The sequence below is a fragment of the Columba livia genome, chromosome 5 (genome assembly GCF_036013475.1).
Source record: "Columba livia isolate bColLiv1 breed racing homer chromosome 5, bColLiv1.pat.W.v2, whole genome shotgun sequence".
Lineage (NCBI taxonomy): Eukaryota > Metazoa > Chordata > Aves > Columbiformes > Columbidae > Columba > Columba livia.
The window spans coordinates 10,877,100-10,904,981 of NC_088606.1; the positions used below are offsets into that span (position 1 = coordinate 10,877,100).

The following is a 27,882-nucleotide window of genomic DNA, read 5'->3' on the forward strand; positions in this document are numbered from 1 at the left end:
ATTTCTCAGCTGACCAGGGGCAGGTTATTGGGCTGGGGGGGAATTGGCATTATCTACCCCTCTCATCATAAGGACAAGAGTAGAAACCTTTCAGTTTCATTATGACATGAGCCCTTACAGAGTATCTCGTCTTCACCGAAAGCGTCACAACGTTCACAGGCGAAGCAGCAGCACGTTGGTAACCCCACACCAGATGGCAGCACGGGCACGTGAACGGACCAGGACACATTAGCCACAGAATTAAAAGAAAACAAAAAAAATTATATATATCCTATTCCTCTCAACTCTCAATTTCACTATTGCTTATGAAGAATCATGGTGAGTTACATTATTAATATCACACTTTTGGTATTACCAAGTTAACTTTTCCTAAAGAAATTCCCATAGTTAATAGGCAAATCAAACATCTGACATCCTGCCCATTTCTTTTGCCCCCAAACACATTTAACTGCAACACTCAGCTGAGAAATACTGTTGTCGAAGCCACATGAGATGCCATTTTTCTATCAAACCTATCTTCACTATATAAAGTATGATGGTGTATAATTCACAAGGATGAGTAAAATGGTTCTAAGGAAGCACTGCTTATAATAAGCCACTGAAATTTTCTGTTACGACGTTGCCCCTCTGCTTAAGTACAGCTTAAAATAATCTCTTAGTCTAAGCATCCCCTTATTTTTCCCAAGTCTGGCACTTCTTTTTTAAATGGTTACCATTGATTCTGTCTGTTCTTCAGAGGATGACTGGATATCACATGATTTTCAAATCACAGAGTGAATACTTAAAGATTAATACTTTTCCATGTACCGTTTTTGTGTTCATTTATTTTGTGAATACAATCACATACCATTAGTAATTAAATTTAGCTTTTATTAAGCATGACTGCACAAAAGAAGAGACAAATACATTTTATTTCACTTCTGCATTTTATTCTGACACCAGTGACCTCATTTTTAGGGCTACAGATCTCACAGGTAAAAATAAGAGAAAAAGATGAAAAAAAAAGATGCCATGAATCAGTAATTTAAAAATGTTGTTCTGCCATACAGGAAAAGAAATCTTATCTTTTGCTGTATGAAAAAATTAATGAAAAAATAGTATCCAGTAAATGAAGTTATATTTTGGATATGAACATAATCTAGATCATCAGTTTCTTTTGACCTCTAGTTTTCGGTTAAGAAAAACCCCAAACAGCTTTGTTGTATGGCTTTTAAAAAACTAATGCCAAAGAAAACAGGAGAATGCGACCTGCAGTTAAAACAAAAAATCATGCCCTGTGGCTTCTGAGCTTTTACACAGAAAATGAACAACTAAACCTAGATTTGCTTTGTCTTTCACGTACCTTGTGATAAACCTGCTCAGAAGTATTATTAAAATGAAAATTGCATCCTGCTTTAAGTCAGTTTGTTTTATGAATGAACTTGTCTGCTCTAGGTCAGCCAACCTTTGCTTTTTGTTAAAAAAACTCAAACCTTTAACATATTTCAAACTGTGTTTTGTTACACTTACACTAACCTTAGGGAACAGTCTTGCAAAACAGATATCCAAGGGTTATATAGAAGAACAAAAGTAATCTTAAAACTAGTTGTAGTATCTCTTCCTCTCCAAGACTTCTAGAAATACTTAAACATTCAACAGAACAAGCTTATGTATCTGATAAAGATCATCTCCTCTTTCATGCTGCTTTTCCGACTGGTCAATGATATGCTGAGAATCCACCTAATCAAAAGAAGCAAGATGAAAGTCAGAACGTATTTTTAATGCTGTTTCCCTACATAACATGGTTAAGGAGGAGTTTTGCAGAGTTTTGACAGTTTCACATCATACAGGCACTTCAGTTCCATGCCACACATTTCAACATTAGAGCCAATACTATGAAATGCTGTATCTCATGGCTTGCCTGAGTCAGAACAATGTCACAATCAGTTCCAAAGCATCACAGGTAGTATTTTACATGATAGTGTACAACACATGTCCTGAGATTTTTTCCCTGCTACATCTGGAGTCTGAAGATCCTGATGCAAGGCCTGTACATTAACTTGTTATAAAAAGCTAAACAACAATACAACTGAATAGGAAATTATCTTCATAATACCAAAGATAGCCAAATTAAAAATAAGAAAATAGGAACACTGGGCTTAAGGCAATACGTCACGACACACTCTAACGCCCCAGTGAATGCCCACTGGAAACGCGTGCCCTTGGTGCTCATTCACTGCTGTCAATCTTCTCAAGCACAGAGACCCAAATCCCCATTTATTCGCCTCAGGGAGGGAAAGGCACAGGAAGTGTGTGTGTAGAAATCTTACTGCTGCCTTCAGTAATTCTTCACCCCCTTTTAATTAAGAAAACGCACTTGTTCGTCAGGAAATCTAGTGGCCTGCAGAGGCCCTTAGAGAAAGAAAGGTCAGATTTCTAACAGAGTAGGAAGCCAGACTTTTCAACTTTACCAAACCTTCTTGGATTCTGAGAAAGCCGCCCTCCTATCTGATCCCACCACATTCATTCTAAAACAAGCCAACGTTGCTGTCTGCCTAAAAGAAAAATGCCCCTGAAAGCTCAGCAACCCAAACCAAAACTAAACTGCATGGCATTCAGATAAACCCCAAACAAGAAAAATTTATCAATGTTTTTCTATTAGGGCACAACTGCTTAATAGAAGAGTACAAAATTTTAACTTCCAACAAATGTAAAGTGACCTTTACAATCTCTCTCAACTTAAAAATCATGAAGTGTTCTATTTGAAAAGACTAAATATTTGTATACACAAAATAAAAAACAAACCAAACTACCCAACAAACTAAATAGACTTTACAAAAATAAGGTATCAATAGAGGCTAATGTATCCCTTAAACTCTACTCTGCAGCGCTTTCAATCTCTTTAAAGTCAATAATATTTTGTTTGTTTGTTTTTCTCCCCAGGCTCTGAAAAGCCATCCTTCCAACTAACTGTACGGGGCTACTCTAACTTTTCTTCTTAAAGAGAATTATCCTTATGGCCTTACCTGATTCCATTCATACGGCTGCTCATACCATGTAGGTGCAATTATCTCTCGAGGCTTTGATTTGCAGATTAAGCTGAAATTACATTAAAATAGCCTCAAATAAATACACTTGTATATGATTAATTACAAATACACGGAAATTTTTACATTGAATACAGCTGGGCATTTAACAAGGTGTCCTTGCTGAAGAGAACCTTAAATTTTCTTGCTAATCTCATCTGATTCATTCACTTCTCTGTACTTTGCTCGTCTAGTGTAAGAAGTCTAAATACAAATTTTCACAGGGACACTGTGTATCAGAAGGTATTTTCTTACAAATAAATTAGTATTATTTTTAATTTACAAAGTACTAGAATGTGCAGCTGTCATTTCTGCTGCATGTTTTATGCTGCATGTGGCTGCACAGGCCGCTCCTCCCCTCCCAACCGGCCAGAGGAGTCTGAACAATCAGCCCCAAAACAGTCCTGAAACAGCAGCAAGTATTCACATCTAAACAAACTGCAGCGACATTTTTGTGCCTTGAATTTGGCATGTTGGTGTTGACATCCAAGCACGAGCTCCTGTCACAGTCGCCTCCAGAGGTTTTGTGGTTTGCTCCATTCCGCCTGTCTGCGTTCCCTGACCTCTCCCCACACTCATTCCCACGAGTCACACACGTCATCTTCATCCCGCTTTGAAGTCTGAACGCGGTACCACACGGCAGCATCCAAAGGCAACACACACACACCAACTGGCCTGAACTACTTGGACACAAACAGGAAATTAAATATTGCATCAGCAGCACACTTGGCAGCCGGTATTTTACCAAGAGCTTTGCAGACACGAAACACAAACAGCTCACCATCAGCCTGCACTGGTTCTCCTGAAGTTGAACACACAAGCAGCACCTCTGAGGTACCACCTTTGTGTAGCTGAACCACCTCTGTCTGGAAGAACACACAACCTGCTGCAAACAAGCTGCCACATCTCAGAGAGAAAAGCAGCTGTGCCGCTGGCAGCACGCACGGTGTGGCACCAGAAATAATCACCTGGGTCCCTGGTCACATCCAACACGTCTGCTGGGCAGCTAACATGTAATGTGTGTCTCCACATCTTCCGAATAGTTTATGCTCTTATTTCCAGTGCCTCAAAAGGGAAGGCTGAATCCCCCCAGCACTTGTTCATTTATTATAAAATGCACCACACTGAATTTTCTTTCAAGTTTTAGAATAAGAAATATGGCACTTGCTTTCAACTGTTAGCATTGTAATAGTTTTTTCACAGCTGGGGAAAAAAGTCAGCTGAGCAGGTACATTCAAAAACAACACCTGAACACTCAGCATAAACAGCTGCTCTGATAATAATTTTGATAATCTAGGGTAAGGGCAGCTGAGCTTAAAAGCTGCTGATCTTTATCAGATGAGGAACTGCCTGACTTTGGCATAGTTACTTCAGGAAAGCTCTATTCGTGAAAAAGGTCACGTTTCCTAGAGAGGAGGCCAATACTAGAGAACAGAACATAACTCTGAACTCAGAGCTAAGCCAGAGCTCTTTCTGAAATCTGTTCAGTACAGAGCCAGGTAAGGATGAGAAAAGTCTCCTGATGGTACATATAGCACTAAAACACACACTAGATTTACAAACAAGGGAAGATTTTTCACAGCACGCTCAGCAGTGTCAGACATTAGAAGGAGCTGTTACCGGAATCTCTCATTGAACTGGGTCCCCTGAACACTTCCCACATACCACAAGCTGAAAAAATTCTCAAGACTGGCTGCACTGACTCACAACAGCTTTTTCAGAACCACTGTTTCAGTTACAAGAAGCAGGGAGATGTGCTGGAAAAAAGGCATGTGGCCTGACTGCAATTCATAAATTAACCTGGGACCTCCAGCCGTTAACTTGGCCAACACCCATTCTACACAGGGCTGTTGAGGGAGGAAAGGCAGCACACACAATTCAAATTTAACGTACAAGGAGAAATAATTCTAAATCCTTCTGCACCCCTGTGTCATAGGACTTCAGTAGCTTTGTCATGGGTGCACAAAGCAAAGAGACATCAGAACTAGTATCCTGCAGAACAGGTTTTACAGTCTAGGTTTTATGACTCCTTAGCAATCAGTCTTCCCTGCAGAACCAGTGCTTCCACAAGAAGTCTGAAGTTGTTGAGTGTACTGCTTTACAAATAAACAAAGTAAATGAAATATATCATTAAATGAGAACACATATTATTTCTCCAAAGCCTAATCTGAGCTATGCTTCAAGCAATCATTTATTTTGTTTTTGCTGAGACTCTGAAAGAGGTCTTATTTCTACATCATTATTACCATAGAAGTTTCTGACGAATGCTTTCCTGCAGCTGTGTCATTTTGTCTTGTCCAGAATGCGACGCACATTCTCGGAGCAGCTTATTAATGGCTATCCTTAGGATGTTTATCTGTAAAAATACCATCGAGAGAATATAAAGCACTCTAAACCAGCACTAGTTCTGTATTATACTGACATGAAAGCGGCTGTGGCACCCACATCACCAAACTTCAACTGGAATATTATTAACATAAGCAAAAACATCTGAAACTTTAGAAAAACTTCTTCCTCCAAATGTATTTCTGCTGGTCAACTATATTAATGTTCAGTCACTTAATATCACAGTCTTCAAGGTTACCCAGATACACCATAAAACATAGAGGCTACTGCTTGCCTGGACTTCTTCCAACACAATTTATTCTCTAAAAGTTTTAAAGGTCAGTTCATAATTTTCACATGCACAACAGTGTGGTGGTACCATTCTGGCTAAGGTGCCACGAATACAAACATCACACACACCATGTCAGTGCCTTCAGAAAACAACAGCTCACAGATATTTGCGCCAGCATTTTCACTGCATCCTTAGAAATCCTCTAGAAACCCCTGGCCATCACCTGATGGAGCTGCTCTGTACACAGAACTGATCAGGGCATGTGAGGTCCTTCACCGTCTAAAGCACAAGTCAAATGCAGCTCGCTGTCCTGCAGAGCAGAGGCCATGGGCACAGCTCCTCTGACAGATCTCTGCCTATGAGTTGCAAAAAGGCTGTAATGAGGAATACTGGGGGTTTTATTGTTTGTTTGGTTGATCTGCTCTGGGAGAATTAGCTTGACACAGATGATTTAACAGAGCTGTAAAACCAAACTGACGACCGCAAAGCAGTAATGCTGGGCGGATCAGTAAAAACCACAATAATCTTAATAACATAACTAACAAGTATTGGTACCTGATTAGTGAAATATCTATGCTTTTGTTTTGAAAAGGGTACACTGTATTGTGCTGTAGTACTTTATTTTGTGTACAGAGGGTGTAACTTTTTTCTGATATGAATCCAAGGTTATAAACAGGTAGTACATTAAAAAAAACCTCCAAAGCCATAGAGTAAAACAAGTTTTTCATATTAATTCTAAGACTTAAACTCTGATGCATGGAATTCTGCTTAATTCTCACTGTAGTGAAAATTCTTATGCAGGTTTTACCTCTGTTATGTCTTTGACTCCAATATGCGCATCAAATGTCAGCTCCATGTCATTTTCTGGAAATAGTGGAGCCCCACAAGTCTGACTCCAACCCAAACCACACAGAACACCAGTAAAATCCTTTCTACATTTATCAACCCTATAAGAAAAGAAGAAAACAGTCTCACCTAGAGATAAAGAAGAGACAGACTTAAATGAATTTGACTAAGCCAGCTGAAGCAATATACAGGTGTTTTAAAGAAGCTAAAAACACCTGAGAGGCATTCACACCTAGTCATACTGCTTTTTTAAAATACAGCGATGAAATAAAACTAAAGTTCTGGTTATGAAAACATAGAACTTAAAAAGGAAATAATACATTTGCAAAATGAAACTTTAAGGAAAGCCAGCTTCACTATCTTGAAATGACAGTTCACAGATAGAAGAATTTAAAGAAAACACCATAGTAATGCAACTGCCAGAACTCAGCTTTCAGAAGAATCATGCGAGTTCCTCTCCTCATATAGATTTAAAACTTGACAGTTCTACAGTTCAGCTTCCTTGGCTTCCAGCACAATTGTTAGGACTGTATTGCCTTGTCGATATACTGAAAGCTGGAGAGAGACTTTTTACAAGGGCGTGTAGTGATGGGACAGGCTTAGCTATAAGGAAGACATTCTTCCCCATGAAGGTGGTGAAGCACGGGGACAGGCTGCCCAGAGGAGCTGTGGATGCCCCATCCATGGAAGCGTTCAAGGCCAGGCTGGATGGGGCTTTGGGCAACCTGCAATGGGGGAAAGTGTCCCTGTCTGTGGCAGGGGGTTGGAACTGGATGATCTTTAAGGCCCCTTCCAACCCAAACCATTCTATGAATATCATGAGGGTAGAGCACTTCATAAGCACATGAAACAAGTTATCTTAGCTACATACTATATTAAAACTAATAAAAGATACAAGAGTTACGTGAACAGGAAGAGAATACCTAAATGATGAAAGCATAGAAAAAAAAAGTCACCAATTTGTAAGGGTCCAAATAAACCCAAACAACAATCAAACAAAAAAAATCACCACCAACAAAAAAATCCCCCACCACTTCTTAAAACACACGAATACCTGAGTTCTATAGCAGGAGCGAACAGCATGCTGAGCAGTGCAACCAGGCCAGGAATAGGAGGCATCAAAGATGTTTCATCCAATATCACAGTAGATCCTGTTGCCAAAAAAACCCCAAAAAACTAAAGAGTATCTACTGAAAACGAAACCTTAAAAAGACATAACGTAGAACTACAGCGAGATATTTACTTGTAGAACTATTCATTGAAAACTAAAAGTGTAGAGAAACTGTCCAAACGTTTTTATTGAGCATTACCACTTGCATTTGCTGATAAAAAAGCAGCAACCAGCAATTGCTGAAATGGATCTTCTGGAGCATCATGGACAACAACAGAGTTTATGCTTTCCTTCATTATGAAAACTCTTCTGGGGAGGAAATAAGAAATATTTTCAACATTAAAAAAAAAAAAAAAAACAAAACACAATACAAACATGTAAAAAAAGACTATTTTAAATTCACAATGCAACCTCAATAGATAGCGGTTACTGGCTAAAGATTACCTGAATACCATTTAGCAGGTGTATGTATGATAGGTAATGGATAATCTCTCCGTAAGACATCACAACACCTCTAATAAAACTATTCTTAACATTTTACATAGCAATAGTGTACATATTAATGTAATTTAGGCCTGACTACTTCAGTCTTTTCAATGAATAAAAATTCTGTAAAAATCTGTAAGAGTAACTAGGATGGCTTTTGCCTATTTATTGAAAATAAGAGCTGAGAACATGCCTGTACATCACAGTAAAAGTCTCATACCTGAACTGGGATGCTCTGGTCATACTGTAGCATTTAACCTCATAAGGACTGAATGGGCCACAAACTGTTACCTTTGAAAAGGGAGAGAACAAATGATATCCTAGTTAGCCAGCCCCTGGGTCTCTCCAAACCAAAATCCTTTATAAATGAAAATATGTTGAGCAACACTGAACTGATAAATTGATAAACAGCATTTTCATTTCAGCCATCTAAAAAAACTTTGCTTGTTGAGGCACCTAAACAAAATGTATTTTCATAGGTACAGGGGATTGACAACTTCTGTCTGTCTTAAAAAACACAAGTTCAGGCTTCACAGAGCACCTAACAAAATCAGATCATTTTTGTTTACGTGAGCTGGTCTTTAATCTTGAAAATGTCTCACTTTATCATAGTGAGTAGTTAAACAGGATTACTCCTGTGGGTAAACTGCACATGATTAGGCACCTGAAAGCCTGAAATTCTGTCAGGACTGAAATGGGAAAAGAATTGTAATACATACGATGCTTAAGTTGTAATCGGAATGCAGAACAGGACACACATTTCATGTTTTATTCTATCTTAGCAGTGACTAGATATTTAAAAATACATAATAAATTCTGAATTTGGAAGTGGCAGTGAAAGAAACTCCCGCTGTTTCATTATCATCAGTTACTGGAGTGTTTGCTGCATCACCTATTCTAGCTGCTTACCTGTCGCTAGCTGAGGAAAATGATTTAATATGGTCATAATCTTGCAGTAGCTTATATAATGAAGATTATCACATGTGGAAACATTGTGCTCGGTTGTTTGGTTTTTCAATTTTATCTTTGTTCTGTAGAGGTTTAAAGTGCTGCCTTAGAACGTGTTAAAAGACTCAGTTCACTCAGCTCTTCGGCTATACTTAAAACTTCGTTAAAATAGATTCATCTGCCATAGTAGTCACATTACAGCTTTCTACCAGCAGAAGGCAGAATGAACTATGAAAGGCATCAAGTATGGTTTGGTTATTAAAGGTACTTTTAGTGATCACCTCGATTCTAACAAAGTAGGGTTATATAATGACATACCAAAATCACCACTCAAGTTACCTTATGGGTTGGTGCACCAGATTTATTGTCAGAAAAGAAGTTTAATGATCTTTCAATGAGATGCTTTTCTTCCTCTTTTGAAGGTACAGGCATTTTCCCTCCTTCCTGCACTTGATCAAAAAATGCCTCGAGGAAATCATGGCTTTGCTACATAATAATGGAAAAGTGTTAAAATCATGACACACTTATGTTTTTCAAAAATTTTACAAAAAAAGGTGATATACAAAGAGCACGGATACTCACATACAAATACAAAAAACTATATTCCTATCACCTTTCAGATTATATGAAACATTAACATGGAAGACAGTTAAAGCTATGAAACAGTTGTGTTTTTTCAAAACTGCAAAAAATAGTGAAGCAGTTCAACTGATGCCATTTTCTCCTGGAAACAGCTCTTTCAAAGGAGTCTCAAAGCAGCAATGCCACCAGCTAAATATGAATTATGCACACATAAAAATACATTGTCCCATTCAAGTATTAATCTGGCCTAATTCCCATGGCATTAGTCAAGACTTCAGCTCAACTTCTTGGGACTTCAGACAGCGTGAGCTGAAATAAATCAGTGTACAAAAAGCAGAAGCAGCTGACTCAATACATACTTTTGATACGTACGATTCTTCCGCCGGTTCAGCGAAACATTCTTCAATAAGCACATCGCGAATATTCACAAGCTCACCGCACCTCGAGTAACGGAAGACGTCCACGTACAGAACACCGTGCACCATTGAATACACCTCCACGAGAAGCGAGTAGCCATTGACTAGCGAGGCAAATCTCTGGCTGGCACTGTAACTCCACCCCTCCCCACACACAAAGGATTTTGCAGATGGACGCATCTTGCGTATCTTGAATTCTAAAGCCTAAAGCAAAAACATTGAAAACAACGCTTGCTTGAGTACAGAATCAGCACAAATTCTTCCATATTCTCAAACTGTTTGAGTTAATAACTATAAATGGCTTCATAATTATTGCAGTGGCATATGTTCATTCCTAGGACTGCTGTGAAGCTACTGGCGTAATTCCTTTTCCATCATTGGCAACGCAGCTACGCACTACATTTCATATCACTTCAATATTGTACCTAAATGCTAAGGAATTTAAGCAAACAGAGCATAAATAAAAGATAATTGGGTGTTAATTCACCATCCACATGAAAGCATTAGGAGTGCGAAGACGTCTTCTCTGGAAAAAGCTTTACAATGCACATTTCTTCTCAACTAAGGTAACAGAAAACTTGGCAAGACCGTTGCAGCTATGCTGTCCCTGGCAGGCAAGAGTAATTTAGTTTTCATTTAACCTCCTTCCACAAGCAGTCTGTAATTACATCTTTGAATGAATTTACAACAAATTTACAACAAAACCCCTATTTTTTTTCTAGCCAGTCATTAAAATTGGCCATTAAAAGATTAGGCCTCAAGTGGAAATACATTTTCCTCTAGTACATCTGAAGGAAAGAGAAAAAGGATGTTTTTTGCCAAAATTAATTCTACTCATTTTTAAAAATCAAGTATAAAAGAAAGCCAAACAAAATTAAACCTGTCAAGACCTAATACAAAGAAGAGATAAAGAAAATAAAACCATACTTCTCATTTTCATCATCAAATGCTTCAGAGAACAGGATTAGTGTGATACACCTGTTTCAATTAGCTGAAAAACATCTGAATGAGGACTGAAAAGCCAAATTTCACTTGAAGGCTCTAGTTATTTTGGTTGTAAATATAGCTCAAGAGAATCATTCTTCTGTAAAAATTAGCTATAAAGTCCCTCAGCTTTGTGTTACAGATCACTAGTTAATTATCAAGAGAGTTCTGTCTGAAAAGATCCAACCAAAGCCAGGAGTTCAAAGAACAGCAAAGCAGCACAAAGCGAAACCAGAGATTTCCAGCTTTGTGAAATTCAAATCTGATATCTCCTACATATTTGCCACGTAACTAATGGTGTAGCAGAGTAGGAGTTTTGATGGAGCAAAAATACCCTGCCGAGTAACTGTACGTAAGATACTTGCCCCTGCAGACTTGTGCCACGCAGACAAGCAGGGATACTCTGCTGCCTCTTACCTGGAGTAGGAGCAGCCAGGTTTAAGCAGACAGTAACAGATTAAACTAGTCCTTAACAGTTTTTCCTCTCTGGGCTGTTTTCTAGGCTGTATAAACCTTTGACATTTGCTCAGAGGTTCTTTAGACTAAAGCAAAGCTGCTGCTCAGCTTGTCACTCCTGAGCTTTACATATTAGCGGGCAATAGAGGACCCGAAACAACATTCTCTTTCTAGAGAGAAGTTCTATTTCTCACAGAACTGATGGACAGCAAATAAACCGAAAACCAAATGCAAAATGTGGCACAAGGCAGCTGTCAGAGCCATTTCTTCTCATCTTCTGCTGTTCCTGTGATTACAGGTGGGAGACAGATCCCACTATGTTGTCCCCATAGAAACAGGATCAGTTCAAATATTGAGTTAAAATTAAAAAAAAACAAAACAAAACAACAACAAAATACCAACAAACAATGTTTTTTACATTCAGTCAGGCAGCAAGTTCAGGCTTTTTTCTTTATGTCCCCCTCTCTAGAAAATGCCCCTGAAAACAAAAGGCTGGATAACGTTTCCCTAGAATTAAATACAATGCAATCCAGTCACACACAAGAATTACTACTCTGTGCAAACACACCTGTGGAAAACATTTATCCACCTGTTAGTGAAGGTGATTTGTATGTACCCCTACTAATAAAAGAGATGGTACTTCTTTATTATTCTGAAAGGCATTATGATTGGAAGTACTCTTCTCTTTATCAGACCAGACATGAAAATATTAAGCAACAGCAAATACCGTCACCACTACCTGGAACGGAAGCTCTCGAAGACAGCTTGGAATCTCTTTTAATCTGTTTAAAGGCACTTTTGATCTATTGCCATAATCCACAAAAAACACCTGGAAAAAGAATCAAGGGAAAATGAATCAAGAACATTTACAAAGATTCCATAACATTAAAAGTGCTACTTTTAGTGGCAAGCTAAGTTTAATAGTTACAGTAAAACACAATCTTATCAAATGAAATGGAAGCAAATTCAGAATCTGGAAAACATGCAAATGAAGTCATGTCAAAAATTACATGTCAAATTTTATCATGTATTATTTGATCCCTTGGCTTAAACATCCACTGGTAATGCAAATAACCTGCTAAATATAGAAAAGGTAAGTTCTCTGAAAGTCTCTAATTCTCTCCCCACAATTAAATCCGTATAACCTTGCTTTTTAACAGTGAGTGATACTACCTGATAATTGCTTTTACATAAGCAAAGGCTAACACGGGCAGGTGACTGTTAATAAATGCAAAAGAGAAAGTGATGAGATTAGCACTGTTATTCACTAGTTTTCCGTGACTTTAAACAGATGACAATGTTCAGTATTAATGTTAGAGTGGTAACACCCAGTTCTGTTAAGAAACCAAGAAATTCAAAGGAGGAATGGGCTGTGCGAAGGTCAGCCGTCCATCTCTCACACACAAAAATCTGTCCTTAACCGCTGAAAAGTATTGGACTGAAAAATGAAAACCAATCTCGAACTGTGGCACTAATTTCCATTCCTGATCTTGGCACAAAAAGCCAAAATGTTCTGATGAATTTGCTGATGATATGTAACTTGGGAATATAAACACCGATACAAAAGAGATCACACTGAATGGACCTCAGAACTCAACGGCAACAGTGAAAAAACAAATGGTATGAAGTAAAAGATCATATCCTCAGAATTTTTAACATTTTCTGCTATAAACACACTGTTTTTATAAATTCTAATTAGTTGGAAATTACCAGGGAGACAGATGCCAGGAGGTGGCCCATGGAAAAAAAGCTACGAAAAGGCAAATGTGGCATGTGCCACACATAGTATTTTTGAATGCAGGGGAGAAACACTGTTGGAAGAGGAACACTGGCATGACTGCACAAGCAGAGGCAGAACTCTAAGTACAGCAGCATGCGTAATTCTGCTTGTGAGGACAAAACAAACTAGAAGACTGAGACAGAGACCAGGTGAACAAGAGTCAGTGCACTACGTGAGAAGGGAAAGAGTGCAGCTCGCTTCAATTAGCAAAGCAAAGTGCAGGAAGAAAAAGATAGACAAGAAACTGGAGGGGAGGGAAGAGAGGAGGAAAAGAAGAAAATCTATGTAAACCGGGGGAAGAAACACTGGCATATAACAAGCTTAGATGAACTGGCCATGAATGACTGAAAACTGACAATACAGTGGGGGCAAGAAACTTTTCAGATGGATCTCAGTATATTTATGAAGAGGAAGTGATGGGGTTGCTGCCAGCAATACCACGCTAGGCTCTGACCTAGGCTTCCCCATCACATTCTCAAAGCTACTGGAGGTTTTAGTCTTTATTTTCACAGTATCACAGTATGTTTGGGATTGGAAGGGACCTCAAAAGATCATCTAGTCCAATCCCCCTGCTGGAGCAGGAACGCCTAGGTGAGGTTGCACAGGAACATGTCCAGGCGGGTTTTGAATGTCTCCAGAGAAGGAGACTCCACAACCTCCCTGGGCAGCCTGTTCCAGTGCTCTGTTACCCTCACAGAGAAGTTTTTTCTCAAATTTAAGCGGAACCTCTTGTGTTCCAGCTTGATCCCATTACCCCTTGTCCTATCATTGTTTGCCACCGAGAAGAGCCTGGCTCCATCCTCATGGCACTCACCCTTTATATATTTATAAACATTAATGAGGTCCCCCCTTAGTCTCCTCTTCTCCAAACTAAAGAGCCCCAGCTCCCTCAGCCTTTCTTCATAAGGGAGATGCTCCACTCCCTTAATCATCTTGGTTGCCCTACGCTGGACCCTCTCCAGCAGTTCCCTGTCCTTCTTGAACTGAGGGGCCCAGAACTGGACACAATATTCCAGATGTGGTCTCACCAGGGCAGAGTAGAGGGAAAGGAGAACCTCTCTTGATCTACTAGCCACTCCCCTTCTAATACACCCCAGGATGCCATTGGCCTTCCTGGCCACAAGGGCACAGTGCTGGCTCATGGTCATCCTGTTGTCCACCAGGACCCCCAGGTCCCTTTCCCTTACACTGCTCTCTCATTTTGCTTCACTCTGCTTCAGCACACAAGACACTTTAACTGTATCAACAACAGCCCCTCAGTTTAATACTAAAAATGTTCCTGTGTTCTGGAAAAAAACTAATTCATCTATTCTGGCAACATTCTCTTAACGTTTGATTTTAGTTCTAGTTCTACAGATTTCTTTATGGGGATAGTTATAATTATTATGAACACAGCGCTCTGTATAAAATAAAGCATAGCTCCAAGACTGTTAACTCAATTACATCCTACCAATTCAATATGACATAACATATTACTGTACCTCAGCAAAATCTCCACAAACACACAGAATACGAGCTCTACAGTATCCTCTGTTTCCCAGCTGAGTGAATGGTGCCAGACAAACCAAATCTGGATGTGGAGACACTGACAAATCCATCAGGTTCTGGTAGTTAATTTCAGCAGTTAGGGCCTGGAGTACAGTCCTGTTTTTTTCATCTATCCTGTAACCCCAGAAGTGTCCAACTTCTACTATCTGAAAGTATAAAAAGCAGAAAATAACAGGTTTCACATTATTTTATTCTTCTGCATCAAATACAGAACACAATTGAGCAAAATCCATGAAAGTATTCCATTACTGGCACAAACATAGAGACGTTCTCATAATTTTTTAAATGTTTATCTGCTGTGCAACTGCAATATTTTTCATCTAAACAGACCCCAATATAAGCATTACTAAAACAGAAAATTAAGAAAAAGATTGTTTCCATTTTCTAAACCAAATTTACATGCAGGAAATATAAGATATAGAGTAGATCAGACAGATACATACAGCTCTGGTCATCTTTACATTTATGCCTACTTCCAGCTAACATTTACTGCCACTGAATCTCACATTTTGTCAAGTACAAATAAATCCCAATGTTTGAAATTTATTTCCAACATGTGAGTAACGTTAGCAAAGAACTGCCTAAAATTACACCAAGAATACTCTCCATAACTCTTATGGATATCTCTGTGCTAAAAATATTATTAGTGCCCATTCTTTTCATTTAAGTTTGTCAGATATTAATCTCTGCACATTATCTAGGTACTGATTATTAGCTATGACCCACTTCAGATGTGCAGCATTCCTACCTCTGTAATCTTGATGCACAGATGACGGTTTGGGATCATCTCTGACTTCTGTAAAGCACCAAATGAGATTTCCACAGGCTCCACTGTCTGTTTCTGACAATCCACATATATTCTAAAAAGTTTAGGGAATAAAGATGCTAAATATTTTATTTGCAAATTACAACTCAAGAGTTCAATTTTTTTGCTTTAATTTGCTTCCCAGGGCGTCCCTAGGGCACTTTTATGTACTTAATAACTTTCACTTATAAATCTATTAATTCAATAGAATGTAAAATGACCACACAGAAGCAAAATATTAGAGAGAAACTGTCTGAATTTCATTATGAACAAACACAGGAAGATATACACAAAGAAGCAACTGTGCCATCAATTTATTAGAAAACCACAGAATAAAGATTAAATAGTGAGGCTTTTTGCTGTGGCATGCCTCCTAAGTCTTATTTTTTTTTTTTTATTTCAATAAATTAAGTACACTACAGTGCAAAGACAAATTCAGCATATATATCTAGCATATACTTATACTTAATATATATATACTTAATATATAATATTCCTTTTACTTGACAAAAGCCAAAGACTCTAAAATTAGTCTTCCAGCCTAGAAAACTACTTCTTTAGTCCCTCAAGAACTAATTTTCACGAAAATTTTAAGTGCTGTTTTGAGCACAGTGAAACTGCTAAAATGTTTTATTAAAAACCAAGTCCAATCAACTAGAAGGGAAATATTCTCCCATGCTTTAAAATTTCCAGTTTATTCCTGCCTTCCTATTTTAGATTTCTTATTTTGAAACATCAAAATAGCTGCAGACCAATCAGAATCTAGGTAGATTACCATTTCAGCAAATGGTTTGTATGACCTGAAGCTGAGAATCACAGACACCATATAAAACAATGAAACCCACCTGCCAGATGTTTCTGGCAAAAGCAGGTGTGGACTAAAGAGACTCACTATGCTGCATTCCTCATCAGTAGTTTCTATTATGCCCCCCACCTTATGTTGCTACATTTCCCCTCAATTTGTTATGCTCCTCTCTCCCTTTCTTTAATGTCCCCAAATGCCACTCCTCATTTATTTTGGTTCTAGCAATGCCCACGTTGTCTCTAGCATGAACAAAAATTACTGTGTACAACCCTATTTCCATATGCCAAAGGCAAATGGTTAGAACCTTAAAAAAAAAAGGACAGTGTGTATTTGGAGTTCTCTTAAACACCTTTAAATATGAAGACATATTTTAGACAATCATGTTATTTCCACCCCTGCACAAACGTTCTGCTCACTCAAAATTTACACATCTGTATTTTGAACCAAAGATGTCTTCCCTGGTGACACTTCCAAGGAAATTCTCACTAGATCCTACAAACCTCATCTCAACTTTACACTGCAAAGAAACCCATTTTCCATATGCAACACAATTACCTTAGAGATTTCACAGCTCTCACATCTGGCAATTGCCTTTCAATATCGCCTGGATATTGAACGTTCAGCTCAAAAGGAATTTTCAGCTGTGACATCTTGACTGAGAGGTACACTGCAGGAAGAATCTTAAAGCCCTCCACTGGGTTACGGGAGAACTCCACAAAAGCCCTGTTCAAAAAAACCCACCAAATAAAGTTGCAATAGATACCTGATGAGGAATCAAAACCCCAAAAAAACCCAGAAGAGCCATTTCTTCTCCCAGACTTTATCTTAGCAGGGCAGCAAACAGTAAATGTAGGTTCCCCACAAGCTTTGCCTACTGCTCATATGCACCTTAAAACTTCAATTATGGTGATGGTTATAAGGAAAGTTTCTCAGAAGCACATGCCCAATTTACTGAGTATGTTTAACACAAATAGAAAGGATGTGAAAACACATGTGAATAAGAATTAAAAACTGGAAAAGGCGCTACATGAATTCAAGTTTGGGCAGCTACAGTCCAAAGTTAGCCACAAGATCAGCCAAAACAGCCAGTCACATGCACTTTGTGCAAAGCCATCTGACTGTACAAATAAGCTGAATTCAGTTTACAGGTTAGAAATAAATACAGACAGATCGGCTGCAATTAAGATCCAGTGTTATACAACAGAAGAGACAAAGCAGAAGGCAGTCTCTAGCTCAGCTGCAATAGTTTATCTAATGTTATTCCAACCAATGTATATCAAAGTTCAAACCCACCCTCCTGACTCTAGCCAATATTTTAAAAATAGATGACTGATTCTAAGGAGATGAGAAGAAACAAACTCCTTTTGTCAGTGTACCATTGATAAAGAAACTGATTACTAGATTAATAACTGAGAATATAAGACAGGCAGGATACCTGAAGTATTTTATACTTACTTTGATCCGTCATAGGTAATAGATTTTACCTGCCCGCACTGTCTAAACAGTGACTGCAACTGTTTATGGTATAGATATCCATAAGGAGGAATATTCTTCAGCTGTTAAGAAAAAGAAGTTTAAATTTAGATACATTAAGTCATTTCAATGTATTACCTTCACCTAAATAGTTGCCTTCATCCTTCACTTACACTGCAATAGTGACACACAATCTAACTCCCAAATTCCAAAAATGCTATATAGTAAATTGAATTCAAAAAAAAACAGTAAAATCAGAGTTTCGCTTCTAATGCTGTCCAACTACTTCAAAACCAGTAGATAAGTGTTTTCTAACTATCAATCACAGAATGCCAGGGATTGGAAGGAACCTTGAAAGCTCATCCAGTCCAATCCCCCTGCCGGAGCAGGAACAGCCAGATGAGGTTACACAGGAAGGCGTCCAGGCGGGTTTTGAATGTCTCCAGAGTAGGAGACTCCACAACCTCCCTGGGCAGCCTGTTCCAGTTCTGGGCCCCTCAGTTCCAGAAGGACAGGGAACTGCTGGAGAGAGTCCAGTGCAGGGCAACAAAGATGATGAAGGGAGTGGAGCATCTGCTGTGTGAGGAAAGGCTGAGGGAGCTGGGTCTCTTCAGCTTGGAGGAGACTGAGGGGTGGCCTCATTCATGTTTATAAATATGTAAAGGGTGAGTGTCAGGAGGATGGAGCCAGGCTCTTCTTGGTGATTATCAACAATAAGACATGGGGCAATGGGTACAAACTGGAACATAGGAGGATCCACTTAAATATGAGACGAAACTTCTTCCCGGTTGAGGGTGACAGAACACTGGAATGGCAGCTTCATTTGCAATTATATGTATTTCTTTGATATTTTTTTCCTAGAAGCTGTCTGGTGTCCCTCTTTTTCCTTGTAACAGAAAAGCAATGAACTCCTACACCTCCTTGTCCACCACTGGGAACTGGGCAGCGTGCATAGCCTGGGAAACAGGAGGAGCTGCACGTTCTGGAAGAACTTCCATGTATTGAGTTCCTGAGCTATGGTGGGACAGCTTGCACAACTGGAGAGCACTTACAGAAGGATATATGCTGCTTAGGGATGACAAAGAGCAACCTCCAGGTCTGCCCTGTGTCGAGGAGTAGGTCAAATATAAGTTGCTCTTATGTGGAGTAGGCAATGGCACAACCCAGCTCTTCTGGGTCAGGACAAGAGGTCAGTAAAGGTAACAATGAAGTTGGTAACAGAGCATCAGTCAGGATGAAGCCGACAATCTTTAGGCAACGTGCAGAAGTTTCCAGACCACAGACCCTGCACCTTAGAGGGAGGCAATGATCTCCCTGATAACCTGCTACAAGGGCTGGACACAAGCTCCCAGATTTCTGAAGGGTGTTGAAAGTAACTTCTTAACCCCAGTCATGAGCTGAACAGGGCTCTTCTGGATCTATTAGTGAACAATGCAGAACTTGTTAGTAAAGTGATAATCACAGCAGCCCGGGCCAGAGCAACCAGGAAAGAGAGGAGCTCAAGATCCTGAGGAGAACGGAGAAGACAAGTAGAAGAATAAACATCCTGAAGTCCAAGACAGCACAGTTTGGTTTATTCAGTTAACTGGTAGGTGGGATCTCATGGGAAGCTGCAGAATCTCCATCCTCAGAGCTTTTCCAAACGCAAGTGGACAAAGGCCTAAGCAACATGGTTTGAATTCACTAATCCTGCTTTGACCTTGTCACCAGTCTAGATGACTTCATGAGGTCTCTTCCAAACTGAATTAAGTGATTTTGTTATTCTTCTTGACTTTTAATCCTGAAACCACTACAAATTGCTGAAGTTACTGGAGGTGCAAGACCTTCTCAAAGGCATTCTGTTAAGAATAACATTCCAGTTAAGTATACTGGGTTGCACAATGTTAAGTATAGTGGATTCCATAGATCATAAATAGCTAGCTATAATGGATTATGACTTTACCATGTATGACCAAGGCAACAAGAGAGAGTCATGCATTTCACCAATTCTGTGAGCTAAACTAGCTTGAAAACTAACTGCAAAGCAACAGAATCACTTTCTCCTACTTTGAACAGCTGCATCTGTATCTCATTCTTACCCAATCATCTCTCAAAGGGGACCTTGCTTTAATACAGAATCACAGAACTCCTAACTAGCAAGTTCAAACTTCTGGACTTTCAACTATATAACTGTCTGTTCTTCTTTTTGGTTGTTACAACCTTAGACAGTGAAGAATAGATTATTTTTAGAAAATCTTCATATGCCTTGAAGTTACAGTACTAAGATCAGCTGCTGGACAAAAACACAGCCTAGGTCTGACTGCAGAAACTGCCTCAAGACAAGATGATTTAGCGAGACCAGAAACTGGGAGGAATTATTGCCTTTTATATCTTTGGCACACACCATTAGGAGCATCATATGGCTATAAGATAAATCTCTCAAATTAGGAGCTTGAGGAACTTGCAGCACTTGTGCCCAGAAGATCATTTACAATGATGAAAACACAGCAGCTACTTCTTCCTTCTTCAAGATAACAAGCAGTTGATATATGAACAGATCAAAAGTTACACACATTAAAAATAAATAGCTCATAAGATCGAAGAGTTTAATCTTAATCAATGTTGCTGTGGCAAGACTAATCTTGTCTTTATTCCACAAGACTGGGTCTAGTCTGTTAAACAGGGCATTTTTTTTCCTTCAATATCCTGAAGCAACATTAAAAACCCTAAAACCATACACAAATGTGTTTGTGCACATGTTTTGCCATGCCAGCATCTGCTACAGTATAGAATGAGCCTTCTTGGGTAAGCAGTAAAGCATGAAAAAATTCCTTGGCAGCAAGCTTTTATGAGTTTCTCTCCCACTTTTTCATCTATTTTCTCTTGTGACAATACAAGTCTATTCTTTGGGGCTCACTGGTTTGTTGGTTTGCATTCTTTAAGCATAGGTCAGGGTTATTTTGCACTGTTATACCTAATGCAGGCACCTGTTTAAACTGTGTACTATACCGCAGAATCAGCACAGCCATTTCAAACTTGCACTTATTTTATCAGATAAAAACATTCCTAAAAGATAAAAGGAAAGCAGAGTGCAACATCTGAGTAATCTTAAAGCAATAAGCAGGTATGCCATGCACTATCAAGTAGGAGATTACAAAAGAGTAACATTAGAGTTGCAACAACACAGTTCATAAACACTCACTAAAAAGTACCCTTGATAGTCCTGTTCTATTTTTCAAATCTTTTATTTGTTTTATGAAAATTGTTTGCCTGTACAAGACCAGAAATCAAATGCATAGAAGCAATTCTCAGTAGAAATTCTTAAACTGCCCACCCACACAACGTTTACTATATTGGAAGAAAGAGAGATGGGTGAGAACTTCTCAAGTGAGAATCAGAGATAATTATCCCTGTCCTTGCCAATGACAGGAAAAAAAACCCACAAAACCCAAACAAACTTGAAAAATACCACCCAACAGTATGTATTTTTATTAGTTGATTCTTGAGTTTCATTTGCCTTTCTAACATACCAGTACAGTGGTTTTTGGATCTTTGCCATCGAGGTCTCTCACAGCAACTACTTCATCACATTTTCCAAAAGTAAAGTAGTTTGGATAGAAAGCTCCAGCTATTACAACCTGAAATCAATGAAATACTTTGTAAAACACTGCAGATTCATATTCAATTTCTTGAAAAGAGATATGCTACCAACATAAAGAGATGCTGATAGATCTTCATGTGAATACTTTTTCCTGTCTCTTTCCAGGAATTAGTCTAATTTTGGACAAAACATTAATTCATACAAAATATTAAAAATATTCTTTTTATAAAAAGAGTTCAACTTTGGAATAATTTTACAACATTTCAATATTTTTGTATGCAGACTTACTCTATGAAAACTATAATTGTTATCCCTGATTTGAACAAGAGCCTCAATTTTAAATAAATTCACATAAATAGCTACATGAATCTCCTTCAGTTTTCATGTTACATCTTACTGTATTTAACAATTCAGCTCTGAAAAGTTCACTGCTTATACAGTAAAGCCAGTTGCCACTGAAACAAACATATAGGTCTGTGAAAAGAAAATCACTACTGATCAGTCCAAATAAGACAAGAAACTTAAATGGAAATTTGACAAAGTTACAATAATTTTCCTCCCCCACCCCCATAACTAACCAAGCCAGTGGTGGTCCAAATAGAGTACTCAAAACAAGAGAAAACACCATTTTCAAAACTGTTAGCTCTTGGCCTTCCAACACAAACCATCCTTCTTTAGAGTGTATTTGTGACTTTAACAAAGATTAGTCTAGATACGCAATTTAATTAATCTCAGTATGACTTGGTTTTATTTTGATGAACTGTCAGAAGTGAATGGACAGCCAGACGACCAACTTCATGTGAATTCTGAACCATTAAAAGGAACATTAGTTGTCCTTCTAAGCTGCGAAAAAGAACTATTTTTTTTTTTCAGCTGCAATCTTAATTTGCAGATAATTTTGAAACACAGGTGTGATACTAGTTCATAAATACTAGTATATAAAAATCCAGTCATGAATTTTGTAAATAATGGCTCTCCCCTGAAGAGTCAATAAAGCACTACCTGCAAAATGAAGCGTTGTTTGTAGACACTTTCCTGACCCAGAGCACACGGTTGATCATTAACACACATGTTAAATGCTCTGACTCGCTCCTTCAAGTCATGAAATAACTCTGCCACCTGAAATTTGAACTCAAAGTTTAATATTAAACAGATCAAACCCATCCACAGATTAAAATAAAATCTGTTAGTAGAACTCTTAAACAAGTGGGCAAACCCCCTTTGCTTTTTAGCTGACACTAGTGTGCACTTCACTTAACGCAGTGTTGAGCATCTGCCTCAGAAAATTATTTCAGTACTGTGATGCAAGCAGTTTTCCTGACATCTCTTTATAAAATATAATTTTGTATTTACAAAGCATCTTATGCATATATCATACAGAAAAAACTTAAAGAAAAAACTAGATAACCTTTTACAAGATGGTATAATGGTTCTGCATTTAAATAATTTTGGCTTTACATCTTCAAAGGTAAAAACACGCTAACACCAAGCTGGACTTCCGCACTAACTGTAGCAGTGAGCAAACAGGCTGCACCCTCAGTTCAGCAGACAACTGCAATGACTTTAAGTGAGATCAAATTCCGTCCTACAGCAAAACATGCTCTGTGAAGCTTTCAATCCTACGTACTTCCAAGCAGCTTCTGTGAGCAGCCACCAGTCCTCTGAGCACACACTGAATGCCTTCATTGTCCCAGCTGATTTTGGAACAAATGCAGAAAAGCACAGTCCACTCAGCTGCTTCACATCTACATTCTCCTTTCTGCCGCTGTCAGTTTTAGAATACTCCTGTTATTTTCCTCATAGAACAGCTACCATAATGAGAAACCAGTCTGTGTAGTCACCTCAGTTCTGCAGATCTACTTCCCTAAGGTATTATAGAATTAGCATCTGAAAGTGTGGCAGACAAAAATACCCCAAATCTTCTCAAGAGGGGTTAGTGTAGGTGTCTATTTTAAACTCCCAACTATTACATCACGCACAACCTCTTCTTGAATTATCTGACATTGAGCCAAGAGAATACAATCTATCCAGGAGGCTGTCATAGAAAACTAACCCTTCAGCTCTCCAATTTTGTACAATTTCGTTTTTTGTCATCTTTTTTCCTTGTTATCAGATATACAAGCTAAAAAACTAGTGGCGTTTCTTATCCAGATGGTTGCTTACTATGAAAAGTTTTTGTTGTTGTTTTTCCCTGTGCTTTTTGAACACAGGCCCTACATTGCTCATGCCACAGGTATGACTTGTTGGAGTAACAGGCAAGGCCGTGCTCTGCCTATCAGAGTTGTTCGCAAGTTTTACTTATTTTCTGTCTCAACGTATCACATCAAGCTTGAAGCTCTTCACTGATGTAGTTTTCATTAATTGCTGCGGTAATGTTAGCAACAAAGCCCTGCAAATTTTCAGTGTATCTCAGAGACCTACAGAATTAGCAAATAATGCTGGAGGTCTCTTAAAAAAAATGTTAAAAATATGTTTAACAGCTAATAATTTTACACTACTTTGTGGATGGAAAATTAGTAATATGTAAGATATGAGAGGTCGGGCTAAAATGTTTATTCTAACAAAAGAAAAATTCCTTTTGTCTATAAGCTAGCAGTTTGTGACTGTTTCCAACCCCAACTTCTGAGCTAAGACCATACTGGATGTGTCACTCCTAGGGGCTCTACCAAGAACCATCTCTCCACACTGTCAGTTATGGCAATTAACAAGCAACTTAAAGAGTCCATCCCTCCCAGGTACAGTAGCACAGAGGGTGTTGGTCTCTTCTCCCAAGAGGCAAGTGCTAGGACAAGAGGAAATGGCCTCAAGTTGCACCAGGGGAGGTTCAGATTGGATATTAGGAAAAAATTCTTCACAGAAAGGGCTGTCAGGCACTGGAACAGGCTGCCCAGGGAAGTGGTGGAGTCACCATCCCTGGACGTGTTTAAAAGGCATTCAGACGACGTTCTTAGGGACCTGGTTTAGTGCCAGACTTAGGTCAGCTTATGCTTGGACTCAATGACCCTGAGGATCTTTTCCAACCAAAATGATTCTATTCTATTCGACCATATTAACATATAAACGATTATCTGAAGTCTATTCTCCACTAGAATGCACACAGGGCTTTGTTAACATTATAGTTATCTTCCTCACCTCTTTCCTTTCTTTGCAAGGTACATAAACGGGGCCTCTGCAACCTCTTGAGAGAAAACAGAGGATAGGGGCAGAATGCTGCCCAAACATTTGCTCACTATGACCGTAGTTAATAAAGCTTCTGCCTCATCTGTCTTAAATTGTACCTGGAGTCCTGATATTCTCTGACAACTCCAAACAGTACTATCTCTTCTCCCCCAAAGAAACAAAACCTAAAAATTTTCCGTTCATTTAAAGAAAACATTTGATAGATACATAATACAGAAGGCATGTACAAGATTTTAACATTTGTAGAACATAAGGAAAGTTAAGTCATTCTGCTTATAAAAATGATTACTTCATCTCACCTCTCTGAGTTTCTTGATATGAATACCATTTGATCGACCCCATTCAAGCTCTTCCTGGAAAAGAATGTGAAAACATAAACACAAAAATTGTTAAAATTGTTTCTTCTGCTGCTAGTAAGATTTCCCTCATATTCTTCTATGTAGACACAAGCAACAGTTACATACAGTGATGGAAGAACTTGATCAGATTTCACAGCTTTCTTCGCGTCCATATCAATCAAGTATTATGACATGCATGAAAATATAAGACAATTATATATTTGACTAATGAACAACACTTTGGTTATCACCAGTGCAGCTGTGGGTCATCTAAATTTTTCATATAAAGCCACACGTCCAACTCCTCCGTGTTGCTACTACAGAACACTTTAGGATGGACACTTCTTCCAAAAAACCAGAACTTCTTTATCTGGATGCATAATTCTATCAGACACATTCTGGCCATCTTGGCTATTCATTATAACTCAGTGTACATTACACACTGGTGTTCTTGAAGCATATTATGCTCTGAAAGAAGCAGAAAAATAAAAAGAGTTTTATCTTGTACATACAAGAGAGACTGGAGGCAGTTATTGTGTGCATACTACTGTTTTCTGTGACTGATGCACATAACGATGTTTCATCTTTCAGGTTCTTTCTAGGGGGGAGGTGGGAGATTTGTGTGTTGCTTAAAAAAAAAAAAAAAAAAAGAGATACTTATGTACATGTATTAAAATATTTCTTTGAAGTACAGCTCAATTTCCCTTTTCAGCTTGGATTTCAGACCCTGTAGCCATTGTTGATCCATCTGTGAAAGGGACGACGTAATGGATTGCCTTCAAATACTCAGCACTGGATACAAAGACTCATGTTCTTTGAAACCCTATGCTTCTATTTATGAAAAATCATAACTATTATAAAGGAGGATTACTAGCAAAAATTCCTTACTAAGAATATAAAATAGTCCAGCACTGAAGCTACCAACCTTGAATAGAAAAGAAGAAATAAAGTTTAACTAACCTTGGGATGTCTCAGCTCCCCTCTTCGTCTGCAGTCCTGCCATGCCTAAAAAAGAAATGGTGTAGTATTCAGGCACCTACTGTAGTCCTTTTACAATAATTATTACAAATATTAATGTGACATTTAAAGCTATAAAGTTTTTTCTATACTATACTGAAGGTAATTTTTGACACTGATTTAAAAACGAGAGAGACCCTCAGGCTAACAAATATTTAAGTACAAAAAAGAGTAAGGAAACCTGGATCACAGTGATTTAGGTTGGAAGAGAATTCTTCAGATCAATTGTTCCAACATCCCACAAAGCAGGGCCAACTTAGATCAGGTTTTTGGGGATATTGCCTGTAAAACCGTGAGTAACTTTGACTGACTTCACAGCTGAATCTGCTCTGAGCAAGAGACTGACCTACAGACATCCTGAGGTCCTTTCCAGCCTTAATTATTTAATGATTCTAGTTTAGTAAGATGCTTGCCTGGTGGCTTCCTAAGCAGACATAAATATTTCTCACTCTTATGAATAGTCTTACTCTATTTTGTTGCGCATGGGCAAGAACTCTGTCTTTGTTTGCTCATATGTGAACACATGAAGAGGTGTGGCTGTAAAATGTAATTACAAGAAAGCATCACTGGAGGGCTGAAAGCACTGCAAGGCTATAAATGTTGTACCACTCCATGCTAAAGAACAAGAATTGCTGTAGGAAGACAACTATTCTGCCTTCAAGTCGGCTTAGAGGTTACAGCACGCAATGCTGCATCTACAGACTGAAAAGGAGTTTAAACGCTACTGGATAAACTGCAATTACGTATTCTGCCTCAGACCTGCCACGAAATTGGAAACATAGCATTTAGGTCACTCTATTTCTGGATTTAGCTTAGAGATTCCAGATCAGATTCTGGTTCCAAAAGCAAACCGGGCATGTTATGTTCCAAGGTTTTAAAGGAGTAAGTAATGATTTGTGTTGAAGAGGTAAAGCAGCCACCTGATAGCACAGGCTGTCCACCTAGTTTTCTGAAAGGAGAGGGACTGAGTATTAAACCACATGCAAACATTCATAAATAGAACACCTTGGATGCTTTGATTTGATGCTGAAATAAAGCGGGCTACTTTCACCTTTCTTTTCTCCTTGTTTTGAGACAAAAGTAAGTGAACTGACTGACTCAGATATAATTCTGACATGGATGCCTCCCAGAAAACAGGGCTGGAAGAGAAATTAACATACCCAGCATATTAATGAAAATAATTTCATTTTTAGGCAGCAAATCTGTGACAGATGCCTGCAGAATCTACTTCTTCTAGTTTGACAGCAAGCAACCTCACATCACAATTTTCCAGCTTACTGTGGGCACAGCTGAATAGCCAGACTGCATTCTCCTACCTTGACTGAGGCTGTCTGATGTACTGATTTTAAAGAATGCTTTTGACATCCACCACTTCCATACCCAAGCCTTACATATCAGAAAATAAATGCCACTTATATGACATTATTTTTTCTTTTTGAAAACTCTTTTTTTAAATAGTATCACTCAAACCAGGCTGATTAGCCTTTACTTCCTCAGATTCTCCTCTTTCTCTGCCAAAGCTTTTCACCTTTTCTAATTCACTGAAAACTTTCCATAAGCAAGGGCTTAAAAAATACCTGCTAGTGATTCACAGAACTCTGCCTACCCTGGAAGAAATTAACCTGAACCAGGGAGTTTGAAAACAAGTTATTTCCCAATAGCGATTCAAAGCATAAAACTTTCACATCCCTCACACATAGACACTGCATAGGAAGCTCTGTTTAAATGTTTGTGTTTATTCTCTAGGACACCACACTGGTTTACAGAAATAACACCTTCAGATTACCAGGACATAAGGGAAATATTGTATATAGCAGAATAAGGGGAATTAAAAAAACAGATGAT

General features: G+C 38.5%; 1 protein-coding gene across 5 annotated transcripts in view; it reads right to left on the reverse strand.

Annotated features, from left to right (window-relative positions):
* Positions 1-853: 853 nt before the first annotated feature.
* TDRD9 (tudor domain containing 9) overlaps positions 854-27,882 on the reverse strand; it is an 83,719-nt gene continuing 56,690 nt past the window's right edge. For 2 of the 5 annotated variants that reach the window (XM_065063346.1, XM_065063348.1), the window contains exons 19-36: positions 25,981-26,025; positions 24,982-25,035; positions 22,505-22,621; positions 21,432-21,539; positions 17,905-18,005; positions 17,005-17,172; positions 15,588-15,699; positions 14,773-14,985; positions 12,251-12,340; positions 10,015-10,275; positions 9,413-9,559; positions 8,346-8,416; positions 7,839-7,948; positions 7,583-7,679; positions 6,491-6,629; positions 5,312-5,421; positions 3,006-3,078; positions 854-1,719 (exon numbers count right to left, since the gene is read on the reverse strand). In XM_065063346.1, the coding sequence (XP_064919418.1) occupies positions 1,624-1,719; positions 3,006-3,078; positions 5,312-5,421; positions 6,491-6,629; positions 7,583-7,679; positions 7,839-7,948; positions 8,346-8,416; positions 9,413-9,559; positions 10,015-10,275; positions 12,251-12,340; positions 14,773-14,985; positions 15,588-15,699; positions 17,005-17,172; positions 17,905-18,005; positions 21,432-21,539; positions 22,505-22,621; positions 24,982-25,035; positions 25,981-26,025 (2,112 nt within the window). In that variant the 3' untranslated portion in view covers positions 854-1,623. Of the gene's footprint in view, positions 1,720-3,005; positions 3,079-5,311; positions 5,422-6,490; positions 6,630-7,582; positions 7,680-7,837; positions 7,949-8,345; positions 8,417-9,412; positions 9,560-10,014; positions 10,276-12,250; positions 12,341-14,772; positions 14,986-15,587; positions 15,700-17,004; positions 17,173-17,904; positions 18,006-21,431; positions 21,540-22,504; positions 22,622-24,981; positions 25,036-25,980; positions 26,026-27,882 lie in introns of those variants that run through there. The other 3 variants (XM_065063347.1, XR_010472733.1, XR_010472734.1) reach the window with 3 other exon arrangements.